We start from the raw sequence: 24,440 nt of genomic DNA, 5'->3' as shown, positions 1-24,440 counted from the left end.
GGGTTGGAGGTGTGGCGGAAGTGGTTGGGAGTAAGGAGACCCGGAGAAGGCGGTTCCCGTTGTACTTCGGAGCCGGATGTTTGCCGAGCTGTGATAGGCGTGGCAAAGGGAGCAGTGCGGGACCACGGTGAGCTGCTGGGCGCGGGGTCTTCTTGAGTGGTGGTGGGGGAAGGGAAGGGGTGGCCTGGTCATCTGAAGGGATGGAGTCCGGATAGGGAGGATCCAGGAGGATCCGAGAAAGGAGCCGGGTTGGAATGGGGCCTGGGAACCTGGCACTCCCTGGTTGCAGGGAGGGGACATAGCTTCCTTCGTTGCCTTCGTTGCCTTCCTCCCTAGTGCACAGCCCAGGTCAGATCGCTCGAGCAAGCCCATGGGAAGGGGAAGCCTTCCTGGTACAATCTGGCGAAGCGCGAAGAAAAAGAAATTTGAGGAAAGTGTTCCACCGCGCCACCTATTAGGTTACACTCTCATCTCGATTTCATAATCAGTGCACCCAATCTGGGTTTTGTAAACCTTGGAGCTCTATGCAAACGTGATTGTCGTATTGTAGGATTTGCGTTTCCACAGTTCTGGAGCTCCTGGGAGGACCATCCCAAAGCCAGAGGATGCGATTTCAATTTGTTACCTCATTTATTCTCGGAGGAAATTAGGAGAGAGGTTTTATTTTGCCTCTTTGTAGAGCCTCTCTGAACCTTGAGAATCGTGTAAATGACAGTCACTTAGAGAAGTACTGAGGAATTCACCTGTGCAATGAGACCACCTTAGACAGACATGGATTAAAATCTTGACTCTGCTCTATGACCCTATACAATTTGCATATTTTTTTCTGGAGCTCACTTTCCTCACACAGTATAATAGTTTAGTAGTACATGACTCATTGGTACTGTTGTGAATTTAAAAGATAATTTGTTTCTAGTTCATGGCTCTATATAACCCTCAACAAATGTTGACACCCTTCTCTACTTAGATGAATTCAGTCAGTCATTCAACAAATAACTGAGCATCTACATGTGTTAGATGTAATTCTGGATAGGTCAGGGGTTCTTTATTTATTTTTTATTGCTTTTAGTGCGAGAGGAAGGGTGAGAGAGAGAGATAAAGACAGGAATATTGAGATATTCATGTATGAGCCCTGACCGGGAATCGAACCTCTGCACTTCTGGATGATGTCCCAACCAGGGTAGTTAGGTGTTGTTCTTAAACAGGGCTTCTCAGAGGGCGTGTGAACCACTTAAAATTCCATGCAAGTGCTTATTTTTCTTTTATTGTTTTTTTAAAGATTTTATTTATTGATTTTAAAGAGAGGAGAGAGAGAGAGAGAGAGAAAGGCGGAGGGGGGGCAGGGGAGAGGAGCAGGAAGCATCAAATTGTAGTTGCTTCTTGTATGTGCCTTGACTGAGCAAGCCTGGGGTTTGAACCAGGGACCTCAGCGTTCCAGGTGGATGCTCTATTCACTGTGCCAGCACAGATCAGGCCAGGTGCTGATTTTTCTTAGGGAAAAAGACCATAAATCTCGTTAGAATTTCAGAGAGGCCCAGACTTCCCACAAGTTAAAACCTCTGTTAAAACTGCCTAAAGTACCTGACCAGGCGGTGGCGCAGTGGATAGAGCATCGGACTGGAATGCAGAGGACCCAGGTTCGAGACCCCGAGGTCGCCAGCTTGAGCGCAGGCTCATCTGGTTTGAGCAAAGCTCACCAGCTTGGACCCAAAGTCGCTGGCTTGAGCAATGGGTTACTCGGCCTGCTGAAGGCCCACAGTCAAGGCACATATGAGAAAGCAATCAATGAACAACTACTAAGGTGTTGCAACGAAAAACTGATGATTGATGCTTGTCTCTCTCCGTTCCTGTCTGTCTGTCCCTATCTGACTCTGTCTCTGTCTCTGTAGAAAAAAAAAAACTGCCTAAAGTGAGTCTCGAGGTTTTTATGAAGGTAGATTTTTACCTACCGAGAAGGGAGATTAATCTCTCGTAAAGAGTATTTTGCCGAGTAAGGCAGGGCTTGTAGATACCTGGAGTCTTAGGCAGCCAGGATACTTCCTTTCTTCTACTTTGTAAGTTTCCCCTCACTCCCTTCGCCCACCCTCCCACTGATTGGGAGCTAAGCTTCCAGGTTCACAGGGCGACAGCTGTGGGTTGGAGGGTGGTGAGAGAGGCCAGTCTGGCTGAGAGGTGGGAACAACTGTGATTAGTTATTCTGGAAGAGGAGGTTATGGAGTGGGGGAAGAGTCAGTTCTGGGAGAACTGACAAACTAGAGGAGTTACTGGAAAAGAGGTGGAGTTCAAGTTCGCCGCCTTTTAAAAGGTCCCCCTCTCCCTCCCTCATACATACTTCAGTTCCCAGCTGTTCCTTCTAATCCTGTTGTTCACTTCAGCATAAGTATTTTAGAACACTGGAGGATCATATTTCTGAGAGGAGCCTTCACTTCTATAGATGAGGAAATTTAGGACCAGATAAGGAAAAGGACTGCCCAGCATCTTTACAACTCATTGGTTTAGGCAGGACTATAATCCAGTTCTCCAAATACCTCATCCCGTGCCTTTCTCATTGCATCCAGCACCCAGTGTATGCAGAGGGTATAGAGATAGCTATGGGCAGAGCTGAAGGGCCACTTGGTGCCTGGGCAGTAGCAGAAAGAAGGGATGGAGAGAAGGCTCAGGTCTGGAAAGGTGACTTTGAGCTGAAATCGGTCCCAGCTAGGGGGCCCCTTTGGCAGAGCCCTCTCAGCCTCCTGGTTGAATGTGAGGAGGAGTATGTAGATGAATGAGGCATGGATTCCTCTAAAGTGAGGTTTGCCGGCCTTAGAGGCTTGAAGGGAAGTGGGGGAGCCAGGGTGGGGGGCACAGCAGCACTCACCGAGAGAAATGCATTTCCAAATAGGAGAGGGTCGTCATTCTTTATGTTTGTGGGAAGAGACTTCTATTTTGGAGGTAAGCAGCAGTAATTAATAACAGTGGCAGAAAGGGCCAGAGAAGAGGAAGAGGGAAAAAAGAAATGTGTGTGTGTGTGTGTATGTGTGTGTGTGTGTGTGTGTGTGTGTGTGTGTATTTTTGCCTGTTTGGCTACTCAGCATTGGCTCAGAGGCTTGAAACAGCTTTTGCCACTGAATCAGTGTGGTTGCCCTGGTAACAGGATGGTGTTGCTAGGCACAGGGAGCCAGATTACCATCCAGATTCCTCCGCTGTGACATGTGCAGGAGGTTGTCAGGTCACCTCAGAGTCCAGAGGTGTTCAGCTTCTGAATCGCCGCTGGCAGCTCTCTCTCCACACCCATGCCGGGTCTTGTCTGCACTCCTTATCTGCCCTGCTGGGTCTCTGACCATATATGTCTTTTCTTGGGCTCCAGGAATGCAGTGGGCTTAGAGCAGCCTCTTCTTTGGGGCTGGACTGAGTGGGTTGAATTGAAACTCCCTCCCTCAGCCATATGGTGAGCTTGTGACAGGAGAGGGATGTGCTTCCCGTTGGGGCTGGGGCAGATGCTGCTGCCTCCAGGCTGCACGCGGCCACATCCTCATGGCCGACCCCAGACCTGGGCACACCCAGTGTCGGAGTCGGCTCTTCTCCCTACCAGCCTGCTCTAGCTGCTGTTCTCTTTCTCACCTCCTGTATCTCAGCACTCTGATGGTGTCATGAACTTCCCCCTTTCCCACCTGTGCCCTCCAACCCTTGGGGCAGGCCATGGATCTTTGCCACCTTGAAGTTAGTGTCTGGAGCTCCCCACAGATTAGATTTTTTCGGGAGCCTGTGGGTGTCTACTATGACTGGCCGGCAGAATCTGTCCTCAGCGCCTGGTTCCTGTTCTGGGGCTGTTCCAACAGGGGCTCTCAGCCATGACCTATCTTTGGGGGCCCTGTGGTCTGGCCATCTCCCCTTCCCTGGGACAGGGGTCAGAGACAGAGCAGCCAGGGCTGCAGCTGACTCTCTGGGGACTGGAGCGTCCCCATGTTCCTTTGATTCCTATTCCATCTCTACCTCATAACTGCTGGGGCCTGGACACTTCTGTGCTTTATGACCCTTAAGGAGAGGGCATGGACCTCTACCCTCTGCAGCTGGGACTACATGACTGAGCCACCTGGGCAGTGGGCAGCGCAGGGCCTGGCACGACTCTTCCCCGTCCAGCAAGAGGACCTGAAGGCAGGCGCTGAGCTGTGCCATCTTCTGCCCCAGCTGTCTTTTCTGGCAACATGCCAGAGGCTTGTGCTGCCAGGAGGCCAGGGCTACATGGAACTCTTGGCAAGGATGAGAAGTGTTGAGGAACAGTGACAAGGGAGCTTGGCGGAGGGAAGAATGGGGGCAGGCGGCTTGCTACAGCATTTACAGGTGTAAGGACAGTGTCCCTGACCTGCCACCCCACTGTCCTCTCCCAGATTTCTCTTCAGGTTCTGGAGGGTGAGGCTGTGGGGACAGGTTCAGCTATGGACCCGCTTTCAGAACTGCAGGACGACCTGCCCTTGGATGACCCCAGCCAGGCTCTGAACCAGCTGAAGCTAGCCTCCATTGATGAGAAGAACTGGCCCTCAGATGAAATGCCCGACTTTCCCAAGTCAGGTAGGCACCACGGATCTGAGGCAGCCACGGGCACCTTAGATGGGAGACCCCTTCCTGCTGGGGGGAGACGCCAGGAGCGGAGGATGGGGGCGAGCTGACCAGCCCAGAGCGGGGCTGGGAGCACAAGCCATACCGGGGGAGGGGGCGAAGAGCACGCGCCTCGGAGCGCACACTGTCAGCCCTCCCAGATATTCTGCTGACTTTGCCGTGTTCCTCAGATGACTCCAAAAGCAGCTCCCCAGAACCTGTCACACACCTGAAGTGGGACGACCCTTACTACGACATCGCCCGGCACCAAATCGTGGAGGTGGCAGGTGAGCACACCCAGGTTTGCACCTTGCCCCCACAGTCGGCACTCCCGACTTGAGGAGGCCACTCCTGTGATCTGACCCCTGACCCGGGGGCTCCTGAGCACATGTACCATTCTTTAAACTCACAGACCTGATTGTTCACCTGCAACCACATCCTGACCTATGACCCCATTGTCCCCCATTGGCGATGGTGGGCGGGAGGCAGTGTGGCCTACTAGCTTTGAAGTCAGAAAGCCTGGGGTTTGATTGTCGCTTTGCTCTCTGAACTCATTTCTTTCTGACAGGGTTGTTGAGAGGATGACAATAGTGAATGTGTGTCAGCAGCTAGCCCAGAGCACATGGTTCTGAATACCTGCTCATTCGCCTCCCTTCCCTCTGTGCTCACATCAGCTTTTCTGCCCCATTAGTTACTAAAGAGCGGGGGGTGCCAGTCCCACTTGGGAAACACCACGTAAGGAAGTCTGGAAGTTAGGGGCCACATAACCTCTGGAGCGTCAGGCTCCCAGCTTATGTGGTACCCAACTGAGAATGGGTGTGGAGCACCCACCTTCCTGTTCATAATGCAGGACCCAGAGGACTCCAGGAGCAGGGAGGTAGCATGGCTGTTGATAACCTGCTGGCCCTCAGGGTCCTACTGCTAGAAGAGGAAATGGATTGCAAGATCTTTTGTCTTTTCCCTAATGGTTGCCTGTCCTCACTAGTGACACCAGGCAGCTGTAAGCAAGGGTGACAGCATGGCTCTGCTCTGAGGCACTGGAGTGGGAAAGGGGAGCAGAGAGCACATGGCCCCTGGACCCAGGGTGGTACTCGCTGAGGGGGCCCTCGAGGCATCTGGCTGTAGGCAAGCAGCAGGGAACTCCATCTCCCCTGAGTGCTGAGCTCAGAAGGCTAGCCCTAATGTCAGGGGTGCTTCCGTGACATCTGTACCTGGAGCCTGCCCTGGTCTGAGTTGTCAACCTGGAGAATTCCTTCCTGATCTGGTCCTGACCTGGGCACAGGAGAGTCACCCGAAGTTCAGAACTTTTCCTCCTCACTACCAGGGGGTGCCTGAGGTGAAGGAGTCTCATCTCCTGGCCTGTGTGGCCAAGTCATAAGGCAGAGCAGGCCCCCCTCCCCACCCAACCATAAGTGGCCCCTGTTCTCCTGCAAGCAGAGCTGCAACCTGTTTCTGTTTCCCCAGGGTGTGAGGAGCCTGAGGGGGCCCAGGCAGGTAGGTGTGTCCCTGGCTCTCCTTCCTTGGCCTCTCTGGGCTGTGGATCAGGAATTGCTCTTGGAACCAGCTTAATGGCAGCCCCACTGAGGGAGCTGGCAGTGGGCGGTGCCTGGGAGCCGGAAATAGCAAAGGATTATGGGTAGGGGCTTTGTGGCTATGTACCCAGAGCCAAGGGAAAGGGGCTTCAGGGCAGGAGGGCCCTTGTCCATGGGGTGGGGAGGGTTGGCTGGCTGTGAGCAGTGGCCTGGCCTGCATGCAGCTCCCTAAGCGTGGGCCGAGTGCTGCAGGCTCAGGGCTGCTGAGGTGGAGTTGTCCCCTTGTGTGTGCCTTTCTGCTGAGAGGAGTTTGGATCAGCACTGCCAGAGCGAGACTCATTTGATGAAACCATGGTGATATGCTTGCGGGCCAGTTTCCTGGCGTTAGAAACCAGAGAAAGAGCCCATGTTGGAATGGAGGATGGTTTATGTCCCCACCTCCTCTGCAGCCTCTGCTCTCCTTGCTAGTCGTGGCTGTCATGCTCCACTGTCACATTTGACTCAGTCCGAGTGGCTTCTTCCCAGAGGTGTGCTGGGAAATTGGCCCTCCTGAAAGGAAAACAAGGTTATTATTTGCACCGTTTGCAGTTTCTACCATGGCTGACTTTAAGCTACCAGCATGATGTCAGCTGGCTGCAGTATTCCTGACAATTTAACAATTTAACAAACGTGTACAAGCCGGCTCCAGCACATGGCCCAGCCCCCACTCCCATCTCCTTGGCCTGCTCTGCAGGTTTTGGGCGGGGCCGGGCGGGAGGCCGGCCTGGCAGTTCCCAGAGTGCCTGCTGGAGGAGCTGCTGGTGCCAGTTAACACCTGGGCCACCCTGGGAGCGCTCCTGATCAGTATCTGGGGAATGCCGAGGCTTCACTCCGAGGCTTCACTCCGAGGCTTCACTCCCAGGCCGCTGGCTTTCCCAGTGCTTCCTGCGGACACTGCCTCCTCACTGAGCTCTTCCCCCAGCTCTGGGAACGCACTCCTGCCGGCTCCTCTGTCCCTTCGGTCTCCAGGGCGAGGTCTGTCCTGTTCTGAAATCACGAGGGGAGATCTGGGTCTTCTTACCTATGTTCTCTTTTTTCTTTTCTTTTTTTAGAGAGAGAGAGAGAGAGAGGGATAGAAAGAGACAGTGAGGAAGGGAGTTGCATACGTTCTTTTTTTTTTTAATTTATTTTTATTTATTCATTTTAGAGAAGAGAGACAGAGAGAGAGAGAGAGAGAGAAGGGGGGGAGGAGCAGGAAGCATCAACTCCCATATGTGCCTTGACTGGGCAAGCCCAGGGTTTTGAACCGGCGACCTCAGCGTTCCAGGTCGATGCTTTATCCACTGCGCCACCACAGGTCAGGCTGCGTGCGTTCTTGTAGCAGCAGTTGCCCTGTGTGCTAGCATATGCCTGAGTTACCCAAGGACTTGGGCATTTCAGGGAGGGCGGGGGCTAGGCCCTCACGTTGCCCATATCTCATTCCTTACCTGTTCCTGGGGGTCTTGCTATCTAGTCCTCATTACTTCTTTTATCCCCCATCCCCACCCCCGTCCTGACTTCATTCAACATGCATTTTTCAAACACCTGCTCTGGAACGAGCCCTGTACTCAGCATTGAGGATCCACTGAGGAGAAACACACATCCCTTCCTTCAAGGAGTGGAGAGTCCAGTGAAGTGGTTTTTAAAACTGGTCTTTGGCCCTGGCTGGTTGCCTCAGTGGTATTGTTGGCCCAGTGTGTGGATGTCCAGGTTTGATTCCTGGTCAGGGCACACAAGAGAAGCGCTCATCTGCTTCTCCACCCCTTTCCCTCTCATCTCTTTCTCTCTCTCTCTCTCTCTCTCTCTCTCTCTTCCTCTCCGGCAGCCATGGCTAGATTGATTTGAGCACATCGGCTGCAGGCACTGAGGATGGCTCTATGAAGCCTCCGCCTCAGGCGCTAAAAATAGCTCGGTTGCGAGCATGGGCCCCAGATGGGCAGAGCATCCATCCCAGATGGGGGTTGCTGGGTGGATCCCAGTCGGGGTGCATGTGAGAGTCTGTCTATCTCCCTTTCTCTCACTTGGAAAAGAGAAAAGAACAAAACTAGTCTTTGAGAATGTAACAGATGTGAACCTATTCTAGAAAACACCTGCTTGTGCTTGTAATATTTTTCATACGACATCAGGGTGTTGGTGGATGCCCGTCATTGGAGCCCTGTAGAGAACCCAGTCTCCCATGCACTATATGCTAGGCCAGCTGAGAGATGGAGTACAGGCTCTGGCTCTTCACCCAGTTGCTTACCCACCAGTTACTTACTAGCTCTTTAAATTCCAAAGCCAAGTGAGCTCAGACTTTCTGTTCTGTCTCAAGTCCTCAAGTCCGCCAGCCAATGAGGGCTGCCTTACCGTGGCGGCAGGAATGGAAAGAATCTTTTGGAATCTCCATGCTCCTCCCAGCGTTTTACCCCACCTCCAGGGCCCTTCCTCAACTTAGAGGGGAGTAGGCAAATACTGCCTCACCCCTCACAGGCTCGTGGTAGGAGACCCAGCAGTTCTGAAGCTCCAGATTGTACATGAGGCTGGGCTGGCCAGTCTAATCCATTACCCCAGCCTGCTCTTGCTCGTCCCGTCTGAACCAAGGGCAGGTGAATCAGAGCAGACCCCGGAGCCCGCCCTCCCCTCCTCTGCTGGCCTGCAAGGCACCCAACACCAGGATCTAGGCTAGGGTACAAAAGAGAGCAGGGGTTGTCTGCTTCTTCAAAGTGGACCTGCTTCTGCATGAGCCCCTCAGATGGGCTTGCAGAGGCTTCTGTGCTTGTGAGCCTGGAGAAATTCTGCCCCAGGCTTTGGGAAACTCACCGCCTAAAGCAGTGTGATGACCTAGGTATCAGGAACAAACGCAGAAGTATATAGAACTGTGCATGCCATTTAATGCTGGCCGATGGCTTTGTGCAGAGTACTGGCACTTACGGAATACCTGCTGGGGAAAGGTCTGTCTGGCATGAGAAATAGCAGGGACTCAGAGTAGCCTAATATGCACAGGGCTGCAAGCACTTCTGTGCTGGAAGTGTGAGCCTGGAGAGAGGCAGGAGCCAAGCCTGGAGAATTTGTGAGGCATGCGGGGAGAATTCTGTGAGCCATTCCAAGGAACACAGCCAGCAGGAATGGGGCCATCTTGCCCCCACTGCAGAAGCCTCCTTCAGCCTCTCCCTTGATGTTGGCCCCAGCCCTAGAAACTAGAGCCAGAGGTTTGGCGACCACTTTGGAAAAGCACTGACTCCTGAATGAAGTCACTAGTAGAGAGGGTTCATCAAGGTCATGGCTCATTACATGTGGAAAGGACACTCAGCAAGGCATGGGGTCCTTAGTCCTCAGAGGTAGAGGGAGGACAGACTGTGTTTCCTGGGTTGTGTACGTGGTCTTTGTATTTGCCTGAGAAGCAGTCAGGATTAGGCAAGTGTGGTTTGGTGTCTGGAGAGGCATGAGGGTAGAGATGAAGGGAAGGTCCCTGGGATATGGGGCAGTAGGGACCCTGTCTTGTCCCCGTTGAGCTTTGCTTAAAGTCTCTGATCCACGCCAACCCTGGAAGAACATCTTATGGGGGGAACACTAGCTTATGTCTTGGGAGCTTCCCAGGTTCATGACAGCCAGATGGTTAGACCATCAAGTCGTGACTAGGGCCTAACCTGTGGTGGCGCAGTGGATAAAGCATCGACCTGGAATGCTGAGGTCGCCGGTTCAAAACCCTGGGCTTGCCTGGTCAAGGCACATATGGGAGTTGATGCTTTCTGCTCCTCCCTCCCCCTTCTCTCTCTCTCCTCTCTAAAAATTAATAAAAGTAAAAAAATAAAAATAAAAAAAATCGTGACTGGCCTGACCTGTGGTGGCGCAGTGGATAAAGCGTCAACCTGGAAATGCTGAGGTCGCCGGTTCAAAACCCTGGGCTTGCCTGGTCAAGGCACATATGGGAGTTGATGCTTCCAGCTCCTCCCCCCTTCTCTCTCTCTGTCTCTCTCTCCCTCTCTGTCTCTTTCTCTCCCTCTCTCTCTTCTCTAAAAATGAATAAATAAATAAAATAAAAATTAAAAAAAAATCGTGACTAGTTTTGGACAAACATTCCAGAAAGATTACAACCAAATGAGCATTTCCCCACAGCCTTACTAACTCCTCTCAACCTCATGTTCTTTAGAATATCCTTAATGAGAAAGGGTATGATTTTTAGAAATGTCCAGAAGTTAGAGGCAAGTATGCTCAACAGTTCTACTAATAAAATCAGAAAGTGTTGTTAGTGGTCAGAACTGAGCCACTATTAGGTAATCAGGCTGGTTTCCTCAGGAAGGTTTACCAAATACTCGCTGCTTGGAGGTGGGCGCGTCGGAAATAAGTGTGGGGTTTTAAGGTGATTCTTTGGCAAGACCATTCATTGCTTTGAAGGGTGTGGCTTTTTAAAATTGAAGTGAGACTTGCATAACATAGAATTAATCATTTTTTATTGTACAGTTTGGTAGTATTTCGCAGTCACAATGTTGGATATCTCCATGTAGTTCCAGAATTTCATCCATACTTCTACAAACCCCATACCCAGAAGCAGTCTCTGTTCTTGCCCCTCCCAGCCGTTGGCAACCACTAATTTGCTTTCTGTATCTATGGATTTACCTATTCTAGAGAGCTGATGTGAAGGAGCTGTACACTATGTAGCCCTTTGTGACTGGCTTTTCCCCTTAGCATTCTCAAGGTTCATTCACCCAGTGTAGCCTGTGTCAGTACTTCATTCCTTTTGATAGCTGAACAGTGTTCCATTGTGTGGACATACCACCTCTCCTTTACCCATTCATCCACTGGTAGACATGTGACTGAATTCCACCAGATGTGATTTCTTAAAAAAGTTATGTTATTTCTTTATATCCCAGCCCAGTATCCCTGAGAGCAGCCTGTCCCTCTTTCTTTAGCAACATCCCCTTGAGCGCAAGCATCCGTGCACGGGCTGCTTTGGCCCCAGTCCTAACGAGCACAACTCTCCAGGGCTGGTACCTCTCAGGTCCTCAGTCTCCCTTGGTTCATCTCTCACCCACATGCTCCATCTGTCTCCATACCTAGGAGATGACAAGTACGGGCGGAAGATCATTGTGTTTAGTGCCTGCCGAATGCCGCCGAGCCACCAGCTTGACCACGGCAAGCTCCTGGGGTGAGTACCCATATGGAAGGTGGTGGGACCTGTGCCCAGATCCCCAGTTTAGCTTGATGCCATTTTTCTTAACGTCCCTTCCTGCAGGGGGTGCCAGGCCATCTCCCTCAGTGCCTCCCCCTTTCTGAGGGAATATTTACATATGGGGAAGTCAGTCTTGGCTAGGAGTCAGACCTGGTTTCTAGTCCTAGAAAGTGGGAGGTTGGCAAGTGCCTTCATCTCTTTAAGCCTCTTCTTCTTCACTCTTATGCAATAATCATACAGCCCCCCTTCCTTGTAGGAGAGAGGTACTGCGTGTGAACATGCTTCGAAAAGTAAAATACTACCCAAACGTGAGGACTGGTTATTCCAGGGAAATGGCGCCGATGTGGTTGTAGTCGTTCCCCATTTATAGGAATAATTAGTGTTAGCTTCTTTTGTGCCTGATATGGTGCCAGTGACTTCTTTACCTCTCTGGAGTCTGTTAGCCAAATATATATAATAGCTCTGGTTAGTCTAAAAATCTCCAAGTCCAGAGGCCAGTTGAAAGTGGGAGTTTGGCTTGACCTGTGGTGGCGCAGAGGATAAAGCGTCCACCTGGAACGCTGAGGTGGCCGGTTCAAAACCCTGGGTTTGCCTGGTCAAGGCACATATGGGAGTTGATGCTTCCTGCTCTTCTCCCCTCCTCTCTCTCTCTCTCTCTCTCTCTCTCTCTCTGTCTCTCTCTCTCTTCACTCTCTAAAATGAATGAATTTTTAAAAATTTAAAAAAAAAGTGGAAGTTTGAATGTGGCAGCTGCGGGGAGGTTCCCACACGGTCCTGTCACTGGTGTCTTTTGGCACTGGGGACAGCTAAGAAGACCCAGGGAAGATTCCTGCTTCTGTTCTCTGAAAGTGGGCAGTTCCGGAATGGACCGGCCATACGGCTATAGCTGTGTTGGGCTGGTTTCATCACACCGCTCACCTTCCCTCTTAACCTGCTTGTGGTCCGTGCAGAATGTATTGGTTCACTATGATGCCAAGTGTAACGTGGGAGCATTTGACCCAGCAGAAGTGTACAATTAAGGGCAGCTAAGTCACACATGGAAGAAGCTGTAATCAAGCTTGGGCTCCAATTGCTTGGTTTTTTGTTTGTTCATTTGTTTTAAGTTTGCAAAATCTGGTTTAATTCCATTCTGTGGCATGGAGGCACTCTGTTTTATTTTTTCTTCTTCTTTTTAATTGATTTTAGCGAGAGAGGAAGAGAGAGAGAGAGAGAGAGAGAGAGAGAGAGAGAGGAACATTGATCTGTTCCTGCACATGCCCTGACCGGGATCAAACCGGCAACCTCTGTGCTTCAGAGTGACACTCTAACTGAGCTATCCAGTCAGGACAGGACTCTGTTTCTGGATGCGTCTTTTTTTGTTTTTTGTTTTTTTTTGTTTTTTTGGATTTTTCTGAAGCTGGAAATGGGGAGGCAGTCAGACAGACTCCCGCATGCGCCCGACCAGGATCCACCCGGCATGCCCACCAGGGGTGATGCTCTGCCCATCCGGGGCGTCACTCTGTCACCTGGGGCAGTGGCCAAGGAGCCATCCCCAGCGCCCGGGCCATCTTTTGCTCCAGTGGAGCCTTGGCTGCGGGAGAGGAAGAGAGAGACAGAGAGGAAGGAGAGGGGGAGGGGTGGAGAAGCAGATGGGCGCCTCTCCTGTGTGCCCTGGCTCGGAATTGAACCCGGGACTTCTGCACACCAGGCCGACACTCTACCACTGAGCCAACCAACCAGGGCCTAAAAAAAGATGTATGCATCTTTTTTTTTTAATTTATTGATTTGAAAGAGAGAGAGAGAAGAGAGAGAGAGAGGGTGGAGGGAGGGAGAGAAATATTGATTTGTTGTTCCACTTATTTATGCATTCATTGGTTGATTCTTGAAGTTTGGTTATGCAAATGAGATGCAAAACCAACTTTTATTTCATTGGTGAAAATGCACTATACAAAAGGCGGAAAGTACTGGAGTATCCGCACCTGCCCTGATCCCCTATTTTTATGAGCAGTGCACAGTTGAAAAGCTAGAAACAACTGAAGTCATCCCTAGAACTATAACCATAGCAGTATATTTTTTCCTCTTTAAACAAAAAATATTTTTGCTGTATTTTTACTACATAAAGTATTTTAAAAACATGTGGGAAAAAAGTAGGAGTTTGACAAGCCCCCCTCCAATAAACACTCATTACTGAGCCACAGCGGAGCCAGCACGGGGCGGGACCCAGAGCGTAAGGGGGCCTCCAGGCAGGAAGAGCTGAACCGACCTCCCGCTGCACCTGAGTGTGCGTGGTTTCCGTCCTGCACCTCTTTCCTGACCAGTTTCAAACTCTCCTTGACATTTTGAAAATTTCTGCACTGCCCAAAACAACTCTTGGAACCCTGAATGGTTGTGTGTGTGTAGGGCGTGGTGAGGGGTCGGGACAGCCCAGGGGTGCAGCAGCAGAAGGGGGAGGGCCTGAGTGTGCAGTCTCTGTAGCCCCAGTGAGCTGGGGCCAGGCCTGGTCTCTCCAGCCCTGTGTAGTACCTTTCCTCTGGCCTCCTGACCCCGCCCACACTCCTCAGACGGGCCAGCAGAGCCTAGTCCAGGCCTAGAGTGGCCCAGACAGGAGCTCAGCCTGACAGTGGCTGAGTCACACGCCCTCCTCCCCGTTTTACCATATCTGACAAGGCAGGTGACAGACTCCTGGCAGATAATAGCCTGGAGTGGGAGGAAGTCAGAGGATGGGGGTGGGAAAGCACCTAGTTTTCAGGAGACAGCCTGGTGTGAGAAGTGGCGGCCGCTGTAGGGCTTTCTCTGGCTTCAGGAAGCCCTCTGCCCCCAGTCCTGTCCCCTGTCCTGCAGAGACCTCCCCGCCCCCACCTGATCTGGTCACAGTCCCTGCTGGGAGCAGAGACACACGTCCATCAGGTGTCAGTCCTGTTGTCTTAGTCTCAGATTATCTCTAGCTTGGTTCCCCCAGCTGCCCACCCCGATCAGGGGTAGGAACAAAAAGTGCCTGGAGCTTGGATGCGGAAGACATTCAACTCCAGCCCTGCCTCCTGGCGCTGTGCTTGCCGGCTGGTCTCTTCTGAGCCCTATAAAAATAAGAATTGTGCCACCTCACAGGGTTGTTGTTAGCATTAGGTAAAATATATATGTGAAATGCCATTGTATAAAGTGTTAAAAATTTCAAGAATTTTTAAAAATGTAGATAGCTAGGCCTGACCTGTGGTGGCACAGTGGATAAAAGCGTTGACCTGGAAATGCTGAGGTTGCCAGTTCAAAACCCTGGGCTTGCCTGGTCAAGGCACATATGGAAGTTGATGCTTCCTGCTCCTCCCTCCCCTTTCTCTCTCTCTCTCTCTCTCTCTCTCTCTCACTCTTCTCTCTAAAAATAAATTAAAAAAAAATGTAGATAGCTATAAAGAAAAAATAAAGACAACTATATCAAAACACTGCCTATAAAACCCACCACCCAGAGAGAAAACCACTGTTAATATTTTGGTGCCTTCACTTCCTGTTTTTTTCTATAACATACAGAGCTCTCTAATCAGTTTTGCATCTTATGTAACATTTTTGTCTTCTGAGCATTGAACATTCATCAAAGACAGCCTTTGAATTTTATTTTTTTTTTGTATTTTTCTGAAGCTAGAAACAGGGAGAGACAGTCAGACTCCCGCATGCGCCCCATCGGGATCCACCCGGCACGCCCACCAGGGGGCAACGCCCTGCCCACCAGGGGGCGATGCTCTGCCTCTCCAGGGCATTGCTCTGCCAGAGCCACTCTAGTGCCTGGGGCAGAGGCCAAGGAGCCATCCCCAGCTTCCGGGCCATCTTTGCTCCAATGGAGCCTCTGCTGCGGGAGGGGAAGAGAGAGACAGAGAGGAAGGAGAGGGGGGAGGGGTGGAGAAGCAGATGGGCGCTTCTCCTGTGTGCCCTGGCCGGGAATCGAACCCGGGACTTCTGCACGCCAGGCCGACGCTCTACCACTGAGCCAACTGGCCAGGGCCAAAAAAATGTTATTGACATATGATATGTACATAGACAAGTGGACCAGTTATGTGTACTACTTGACGAATTTTAAAAACCGAACCCTGCCCTGACTGGATGGCTCCGCTGGTTGGAGCGTCATCCCGAAGCACAGAGGTTGCCGGTTTGATCCCCGATCAGGGCACATACAGGAACAGATGGATGTTTCTGTCTCTTTCTCTCTGTCCCTTCTTCTCTCTAAAATCAACACATTTTTAAAAAATCAACTCTTCATTTAAAAAGAAAAACAACTGCAGCCACCCATGTCCACCCCCCCCCCCACCTCCCTCCATTCTTCTAGTCGCTGCCCCAGAGGGTGACCACTGTTCAGACACCTCGCTTCCCAGGTCCGTTCTGTCTGCTGGGGTGGCCTGTGAGGTAGTCTATTTATAGACGTACTGTGATTTGTCGAGCCAGTTCTCTGTTGTTGGGCAGTGAGCTTGCCGCTCAGTTTTTGTTTTTTTCCATTGTACAGCAGGCTGTGATGAACAGCCTTCTACAGAAATGTTTCTGTTCATCTCTGCTTATTTTCTTAGGATAAATTCCAGGACCTATTTACAGAGTCAAAGAGTAGGAACATTTTACAGCTTCTGATAGACATTACTTTATTACCCTCCTAGAGGTCATAACTGTCAAAGGATGAGTGTGTTTGCACTACAGTTAATGCTATTTGGAGCTGCAAAATGCCATCTTTTTATGTGACAGATCTTTGCAAATTGCAGAGTACTTAGCATGTCTGAGGGGTACACTACTGTTTAGTAATCGTGATTGAGATCACAAGAATAATTCATCCCTCGATGCTTCACATGCCCACCTGTGCTGGCCCAGCCGAGCAGTAAGTTACCTTCTCTAGGTTAGATCAGGTGGTTCTGGGCACTTAGTCAAGTCCTTGGGCACTTCCTCAGGTTCCTTCTCTCTTCCCTACCTCCACTGGAAGCCTTAGCATTCCTGCCTCCCAGCCTCCAGTGGTGACCCTGCTGAGGCGTGGGACAGGCCAATCAGAGAGTGCATTTCGGCGCTGCCTGAATAGCTTGGTTGGCTAGAGCGTTGTCCACCTATGCAAAGATTGCCGGTTTGATCCCCAGTCAGGGCACATACAGAAACAAATTGATATTTCTGTCTCTGTCTCCTTTTCCCTCTCTCTAAAATCAATAAGTTAATTAAAAAAAAAAGAAAGAATGAGGACATTCCGCTGGACTCCTCACTTTCTGGAAGTCTTGTTTGTAGCTCTTCACTTCAGGTGGGCTCCATACTCTTAGGGTGGTAGATATCATGTGAACACAGGGAATCTGAGATATGGCTCTTTGGTCCATGATTGGCCCAGAGGTTGGAGCAGGGGAGAGGACCCTGTGGCCACCCTGATCCCTCCCATAGGCAGTGTTTTATAGCCTGTACTGGGAGTTCGAGTGTAACAGGGAGAGCTGCACTGTGGTCAAGAACGTAGGCTTTGGGCCTGACCATGAGGTGCCATAGTGGATAGAACGTCAATCTGGGACCCTGAGGACCCAGGTTCAAACCCCATGGTTGCTGGCTTAAGCCCAAAGTCACTGGCTTGAGCATGGGGTCACTGGCACAGCTGGAGTCCCCCAGTCAAGGCACATAGGAGAAAGCAATCAATAAACAACTAAGGTGCTGCAACTATGAGTTGATGCTTCTCATCTCTCTCTCCCTTCCTGTCTTTCTGTCTCTCTCTCCCTTCCTCCCTAAAAACAAAAAACAAACAAACAAACAAAAAATCCTGCAGGCTTCGTTCGGAGTTAGATAATTCACTTTCAGGTTCCACCAAAAATTGTGTGACCGAGAATAAGCACTTGACCTCTCTAAGCCTCACTGCCCACACTTGTAAGAAGGAGATAATATCAGCCTTGATTGTTATGAGGAATGCATGAGATAATATATATATGCGAAGTGCTTGACAGGCACCAAAAACTTAATATTGATAAATGGTGACTATCACTGTTATTGATTTGGCAGTCCTGTGAGGGAAATGGGAGTCCCATTCTTACTGCAGGTATGCAGGACAGCTCCAGTTAGAGCCCTGTCTCCTCGCTTCTGGTCAGCACTCACGCCTGAGAGCTGCTGTTATTGTTGTTGCTCTGCCCAGCCCAGCCACAACCCCTTCACTACAACATGGCAACTGGTTATGCAGCCAGGATAGACAGTGCAGGGGTTCGTGGGGGGGGTGATAAAAGCAGGAGATTCCTGGGGCGCTGGGTACTGTCTTAAGGGGCCCCACTAGTGTCCAGGGCAGGCCTGAACGAGTCTTTTCTCTTGCAGGTACCTGAAGCACACCCTGGACCAGTATGTGGAGAGTGACTACACGCTACTCTACCTGCACCACGGCCTGACCAGCGACAACAAGCCCTCCCTCACCTGGCTCCGGGAAGCCTACCGGGAGTTTGACCGCAAGTGGGTTGGGGCCCGGGGATGGGCTCAGGGCCTGGGGGCTGCTCTACCTGCACCATGGCCTGACCAGCGACAATAAGCCCTCCCTCACCTGGCTCCGGGAAGCCTACTGGAGTTTGACCGCCAGCAGCTCCGCCATGTTGGGCCTGTCCTTTTCCTGGGCAGGAGCTTATTCTATGCCAGGGAGAGTCAGGTGCCCACGCCTGGGTAAATGCAAAGATGCTGCAGTTGGAACAGCCTGAGCTTAAATCCCAGTTTCTCTACTTATTCACTGTGACCTTTCATGTTACTTAACTTCTCTGAACCTCTGCTTCTTAATCTGTAAATGGGGCAACAATGACACTGAGGTCCCAGGTTCAAAACCCTGAGGTCACCAGCTTGAGCGTGGGCTCATCTGGTTTGAGTGTGGGATCATCAACACAATTCATGGTCTCTGGCTCAAGCAAGGGGTCACTGGCTTGGCTGGAGCCCCTCGGTCAATGCACATATGAGAAGCAATCAAGGAGCAACTAAAGTGACACACTTATGAGTTGATGCTTCTCATCTCTCTCCCTTCCTCTCTCTCTCTCTCACTCCCTCTCCCCCCCAAAAAAAAATCAAACAAAAAACCAAAAAAAACAAACAAAAATGATACTTCATGTGCTTGCCATGGGTGATCAAGTCAGAAACGCACACTAAGGAACGTCCCCAGCCACGCCCACTCCTGAATCCCCACTCCGCCTCTGCAGGTACAAGAAGAACATCAAGGCGCTGTACATTGTGCACCCCACCATGTTCATCAAGACCCTGCTCATCCTCTTTAAGCCCATCATCAGGTGAGCAGGCCGAGGGTGGGCTGGTGGGCTCCCCAGGCTTCTCTGAAGCAGACACCAGAGGAGGCCATGCCCCTCTCGGCCTGTCTGGTTTGGGGGGGCTGCCGAAGTCGGTGCGCTCCTGACCTATGCCCTTTCCTCCAACGGCAGCTTCAAGTTTGGGCAGAAGATCTTCTATGTGAATTACTTGAGTGAGCTGAGCGAGCACGTGAAGCTGGAGCAACTGGGGATCCCTCGCCAAGTGCTCAAGTGAGGCGGGCAGCGTCTGTGTGTGCCCATTGACGGCATCTGTGTGCGTGTGCATCGTGTTCGCGGGGGTGGGACGTGCCAGCCAAGGGGAGAGGGAGTCTTGAGAACTCCAGGGTAACAGAGGAAGCACGTGTAATGATTAAGAGACAGCATGTGGGTCAGAGAAGTGAGTTCAAATTCCATTTATGTCACTTAAAAGCTAGTGACTGAATCTCTGAAGTCTTCGCTTTCCCGTGTGTGAGGCAGGGGTGCTATGAGGGTTGAATGAAATAACCCATGTAAAGTAGCACAGTGAGTGCCTGACACGGGCTGCTGTTGGGAAAGAGCTGTGTTAGGCTTGCCCGCTTGCACTTTGCATGATTAGCGTGTGAGCACGTGGCAGAGCCAGGTGTGTATAGTCTATGTAAGGCTACGGGTGCGTGCCCTTGGCCGTTTGGCGGATTGCTTGCCTGCCACCGTGAGGGGCAGTTTTCCTGTTTGCTCTTCTGCTGTTGTGAGAATTTAATAAATGGGAATGGCTCACCGCCTTCTGGCTCTGCAGTTCCTCCACCATCTGCCCAAATCCAGTGTGGACCTGCCTGGCCTCACCACCGGCATTACAGTTACCATAGTGACTACAGAGCCAGGGAAAGGGCCTGACCGTCCCCTCTGCTCCCCCAGGTATGATGACTTCCTGAAATCCACACAGAAGAGCCCTGCAACAGCCCCAAAGCCCATGCCTCCACGGCCCCCTCTGCCCAACCAGCAGTTTGGGGTCTCACTGCAGCAGTGAGTATGCGAACAGTGGCGCCTGGGGCCTGGGGCGGGCTGTACCCCGCTCACTGCCCTTGTTCCCACAGCCTCCAGGAGAAGAACCCAGAGCAGGAGCCCATTCCGCTCGTGCTCCGGGAGACCGTCGCCCACCTCCAGGCCCACGGTGAGTGCGAGGGCCCCAGGGCCTCCCTGCCCCTGAGAAAGCTGCCAGGCAGGGCTGAGAGGGGCCCACGTGCACAGCTCTCACACTGAACACTGACCCTAACTTGAACCCCGAGACAGAATGGTGGGGGAGTGTCCACGTTTCCCTGAGCACTGAGACTTACCAGCCCCCCACTTCCCAGCTCTCACCACTGAGGGGATTTTCCGGAGGTCCGCCAACACCCAGGTCGTACGGGAGGTGCAGCAGAAGTACAACATGGGTGAGTGTCCAGGGTGGCCCCGGGCCCACAGGGCCAGCCCCAATCGTGTGGGGGGGGGGCTGGGGCATGTGTATGGCTGAGGGGCTTCTCTGTCTTTTGCTGCCCTGTAAACAAGGGTCCCAGATTCTGTCCCTGTCAGAGGCTTTGTGGCATTGGGTATAATTACATGGGTCCCACTCCCACCTGGCTGTTCCGGGCCTACTTCCTCATCGGTCAGGCTCTGGGTCCTGGGTTCATGTTCAGGTGGAGACAAGGAATAATGGTAGTATGTGCTGGGGGCCCCACTCCACCCAGAGGGCCGGAACCTTCACCCCCTTTTTGGAGAGGACAAGGGAAGGCAGGTGCAAGAGGCTCTCTGGGAGGAGGCTTGTGTCTACGTGGCCTCTGCATGGCCTGCCGGCCTCCAGGCTGGCACAGCTCTCCGCCCTCCTCCCCACGTGCCCCCAAATGTCCTCCCCACGCACCCCTAGGGCTGTCTGTGGACTTCGATCAGTATGACGACCTGCACCTGCCAGCGGTCATCCTCAAGACCTTCCTCCGGGAGCTTCCTGAGCCCCTGCTCACCTTTGACCTCTACCCCCATGTTGTGGGCTTTCTCAGTGAGCGCTCTCTCCCCCCCCAGCTCTGAGCTACTTCTGCTGGGTCGGTGCTGGACTTGGAGCGGGCGGGTTCGGGCTATCCTCCGGGGAGAGTCTGCCTGGGGTCTCCCCATCCGGGGCCTCTATAACCCGGGCCCCCCGTAACCCGGGCCCCATTGCTTGCAGACATTGAGGAGAGCCAGAGAGTGGAGGTGACGCTGCAGGTCCTTCAGACGCTGCCTGAGGAGAACTATCAGGTGCTTCGTTTCCTCACTGCCTTCCTGGTGCAGGTGAGACTGCGCTCACCTGGAGGGGGGCGGAGCGGCAGGGTTTGTGGCATCCGGCTGCAGCCCCCCAATTGCCCTCCACAGGTCTCCGCCCACCGAGACCAGAACAAGATGACCAACAATAACCTGGCTGTGGTCTTCGGCCCTAACCTGCTGTGGGCCAAGGATGCTGCCATCACCCTCAAGGCCATTAACCCTATCAACACCTTCACGAAGTTCCTCCTGGACCACCAAGGGGAGCTGTTCCCTAGCCCTGACTCCTAGGGGCTCAGCGCAGCCCTGCCCCGCCAGCCCCTCCTCTGATGGCCCCCATGTGGACGCTCCCTCCTGGCCTCAGCCTTCTGGGAGCCCATGTCTCCTGCCCAGGAAGGGGTCGTGAGGCCCCAGGAGGTGGAAGCTGGAGCCAGCCGCTGGGCAGCTCCTCCCCTTTCCAGCCCACCTCACCGGCCCTGGAGGCCTCACTATTACCATGAGACATTTTTCTTCGCCTTATACTCCTACTGCTTCCTTGGACCTAGTAGGAGGACTGGCCCCAGCAGACCCTCCCCTGCTTTCTCCTGCTCTTCCCCTGGCAACCGCAGATGCCAACATCACTGCCAGTGGGCTGGCGGCTGAGCCGGCCCGCCCCCTGCCCAGTGCTGGGGAGTGAAAGGCCGAGCTGGCTCAGGCCAGCCCTCCTGTGGCGCTTCCCTGCCCTGGTGAAGGCCGAGGTACAGGCACCCTGCGCCTGTCCTCCCCTCCGCCGGCTCAGCCTTGGGAATTTCCACAGCTTAAGGATTACGGGCTGGGTCTGCTTCCCGTTTCTGCCTTCTCTTCCACACGTCCTGGCCAGCCTTTCCCAAGTGGTACTGCCCCCGGAATGTTCTAACCCCCTGGTTGGTTCTGCCAGGACTGGCAGCTTGGTTGCCCTGGCCGAGTCTCAGCCTCCATTTGAGATAGACACTCCGCTCTTCCCAGCCTGAGAGACCCCTGGTGCCTGACCAGACAAGCAGGCTCAGCCTCTATGCCTTGTCTAAGGACAGGTTCTAGGCCTAAGGCTCTTGCAGGCATGTCTGTTGTGGAGTCTGGCCTCTGCTCTGGCCACAGGTGACTCTGTCTCGGGATCTGTGGGGACTCCTGGAGGGCTGGGCAGTTTGCCAGTTAGATCAGCCAGGTGAGTTCTGGCATCCTTCCCCAGGGAGCCTGGGGCCCCAGGGCCTTTCAGACAACCTGGACCCCAGTGGTAATGGCTGTGCCCCATTCCGGCTGTTCTTAAGAATTACACTTCTTCCTGGTGAACCTTGGGGATCCACCCCTCTCCTCTCCTACAGCCTTGACACCTGGTCGCAGGGAAATACCTGCACCGTGGCCCTGTCTCCACAGCCACGGCCAGAGCCTGTACTTTGGGGGTCCTCACTGACCAGCCCAACTGCATTTGGAGCTAGATGGACCTAGCTGGGCTCTCCCCCCAGGGCCCTGGCAGACTCCCAGCACCTGGCGTGGCTGCTGGTCCCGTCAGTCCATGCGTCTCTAGCCTGGGTACGGCCTCTGCTTTCCCCCTGCTTTGTATATCAGGTGTTCGCAGCCCTGTTTACTGGAGTCTGTGGATCTACGTGGTCTTTCCCGTCCCTGCCCCACTGGTCAGTGCCTGGGAGGAGGGAAGGGAGGGCTTGTACTGTGAATCAAGGCTTCACATTCACACTTAATGGATTCTTTGGCACCAATCATGTATTTCACCTTTGCACTTTTTGTATTTCAATAAAGATGGAGATGAAAACTGCCCATCCGGCTGTTCCAAACTGAGGTTCAGAACTGGGTGGGCTGTGGTGTGACTGGAAGAGCCTGTGGGCCTCAGGAAGCCCTGCCAGTCCTTATGACCCTTTCCTCATCTTGTTCACTCGTGGGTATGAGGCCAGCCTTCTGACTGTCTTCCAGGCTTACAAGTGTGGTCACCTTCCATTTTTGGCACCGGCAGCATTCCAGCTAGCCACCACAAGCTGTGTGTAGCCTATGACCAGGGCGTCCTGTCCCCCAAATGGAGTGACTGTGGGGACAACAGTGTAGGTTTGAATCCCTTGCCACCAGCTCTCACTGGTAATAGTCGTATAATGGGCCACCTCTGAGGATCAGAAATAACACGCGGTACACAACAGCAAGAGCCCAGGGGTAACTAGAATGACCATCATCTCAGAGGTGCGAGTGCCGGCCTGTGCAGAGACCGGGACCGAGACCCTCGGCCAATCCGCTCCTTCCCCATGTCCCCTCAGCCCGCCTGTTTCCACCTGCTGATGACTCACACTGAGGTCACGAAAGATCTTATTTTCCTTCCCTCTTTTGAGGTTTTGCTTTGCCTTAAAGGTTAAGATGGTCACATTTATGTGTATTTTACCGTAATTTTTAAGAAGTGGTTTGTCACTAAGACTGGACCAGAATTTCACTTGGCACAGTGGTCAAGGTCAAGTTCCAACAGCTAGCTGCTTGCCTGCGGATGGCAGTCAGGAGGGGAGGTGGCTTCAGTTGGGGATGGCAGTCAGGAGGGGAGGTGGCTTCAGTTGGGGATGGCAGTCAGGAGGGGAGGTGGCTTCAGTTGGGGATGGCAGTCAGGAGGGGAGGTGGCTTCAGTTGGGCCTGTTATTTTTTTCTCGTCATTGTTTGGGCTGAGGCAGCTGGGCCTGAGCTGCAGGATTGAGCAGAGTTGTTAGGTTGGTGATAAACACAGGCACGGAGCCCCAGGAAGCCAGTCCCATTGTATAGCCGTGGCCTTCAGCCAGGTAGTCAAACAAAGGGCACTGGCAGCCTCTCGTTGGCTCTCTTGAGCTCTAAGCTGGGTGACTGTTTAGAAGAGAGGGGCTGTGACCCAGGGCAACAAGGAGGGGGGAGCATGAGACAGGGAGATGGCTGTTTACTTGGGTTGGGCTCTTGGCAGGACCTCTGCTGAGTGACTCAAAAGCCAGTTTACCTCTGCCTTAGCAACAACAGGCCCCTAGGGATGGAGTATAAATAAGGAGATGCTACTTTGAAGGGGTAGGACACCATCATCAGACCTGGGGACACGGAACACTTTGCTTTTGGGGGATTCTAATAGAAGGTGCAGACTCCGGTGAATGTCTCGCCTCCATTTCTAACCCAGGGGCTCACCCACTGTCCTGCCTGAGAGCATGGCCCTGGGTAGTGTTGCATGCAGTACTAACTAGCAAGGGCTGGCTCCACGGCCCCTTACAGCAGCTAGGGCTGGCTTCCATTCTGCCCAGCCTCAGGTTTGGGCTGAAGTAATTTTCTAGCTATCCCTTTCTTGTCCTGGGGCCTGGCTTCAGCCTGAAGAGTGTGGGGAAGCGACCCAGGCAGCAGTTGCCAAGGTCTGTCAGGCGGTTGGTCTCTTGCGTCGGAGACACTGGCTCACTTTGGCTCCCTTCCCCCACGGAAGGCACAAACCAGGGGGCAGGAGGTGGCTTTGCCAGGGCTGAGAGATCTGCTGAAGTCCCCAGGGGGCCAGAGCCACAGGGCTCTTCCACTTTTCATGGCTCTTCAGAGATCACCCCAGTGCCCTGGGCAGCTAAACAAACTGGCACTTGACTTCCTGCTACTCAACCCCTTCCCTTCAGCCTGGTTTGCTCAGCACCCCTCACGCTGATCAGCAAACATCCCAGGAAACACGAGGAGCCACACACTCCCTGCTGGCTTCTACTAGAAACA

General features: G+C 52.8%; 1 protein-coding gene across 2 annotated transcripts; it reads left to right on the top strand.

Moving 5' to 3' along the window:
- On the top strand, nucleotides 1-22,531 carry ARHGAP1 (Rho GTPase activating protein 1). 2 transcript variants are annotated; one of them, XM_066251407.1, is made up of 14 exons: nucleotides 1-127; nucleotides 4,368-4,548; nucleotides 4,767-4,862; nucleotides 6,040-6,069; nucleotides 11,163-11,250; nucleotides 17,539-17,670; nucleotides 18,396-18,482; nucleotides 18,630-18,728; nucleotides 19,389-19,496; nucleotides 19,568-19,644; nucleotides 19,826-19,903; nucleotides 20,374-20,502; nucleotides 20,668-20,771; nucleotides 20,853-22,531. In XM_066251407.1, exons 2-14 carry the CDS (start codon nucleotides 4,416-4,418, stop codon nucleotides 21,030-21,032), a joined length of 1,341 nt encoding a protein of 446 aa, XP_066107504.1. In that variant the 5' UTR covers nucleotides 1-127; nucleotides 4,368-4,415; the 3' UTR covers nucleotides 21,033-22,531. The 2 variants fall into 2 exon arrangements, with proteins under 2 accessions (XP_066107504.1, XP_066107505.1); XM_066251408.1 differs by lacking the exon at nucleotides 6,040-6,069.
- Nucleotides 22,532-24,440: the final 1,909 nt, after the last annotated feature.

This window comes from Saccopteryx bilineata, chromosome 1 (assembly GCF_036850765.1).
Source record: "Saccopteryx bilineata isolate mSacBil1 chromosome 1, mSacBil1_pri_phased_curated, whole genome shotgun sequence".
NCBI lineage: Eukaryota > Metazoa > Chordata > Mammalia > Chiroptera > Emballonuridae > Saccopteryx > Saccopteryx bilineata.
Note: the sequence above shows the minus strand (reverse complement) of the source record. Positions and strands in the feature narration are given on the sequence as shown.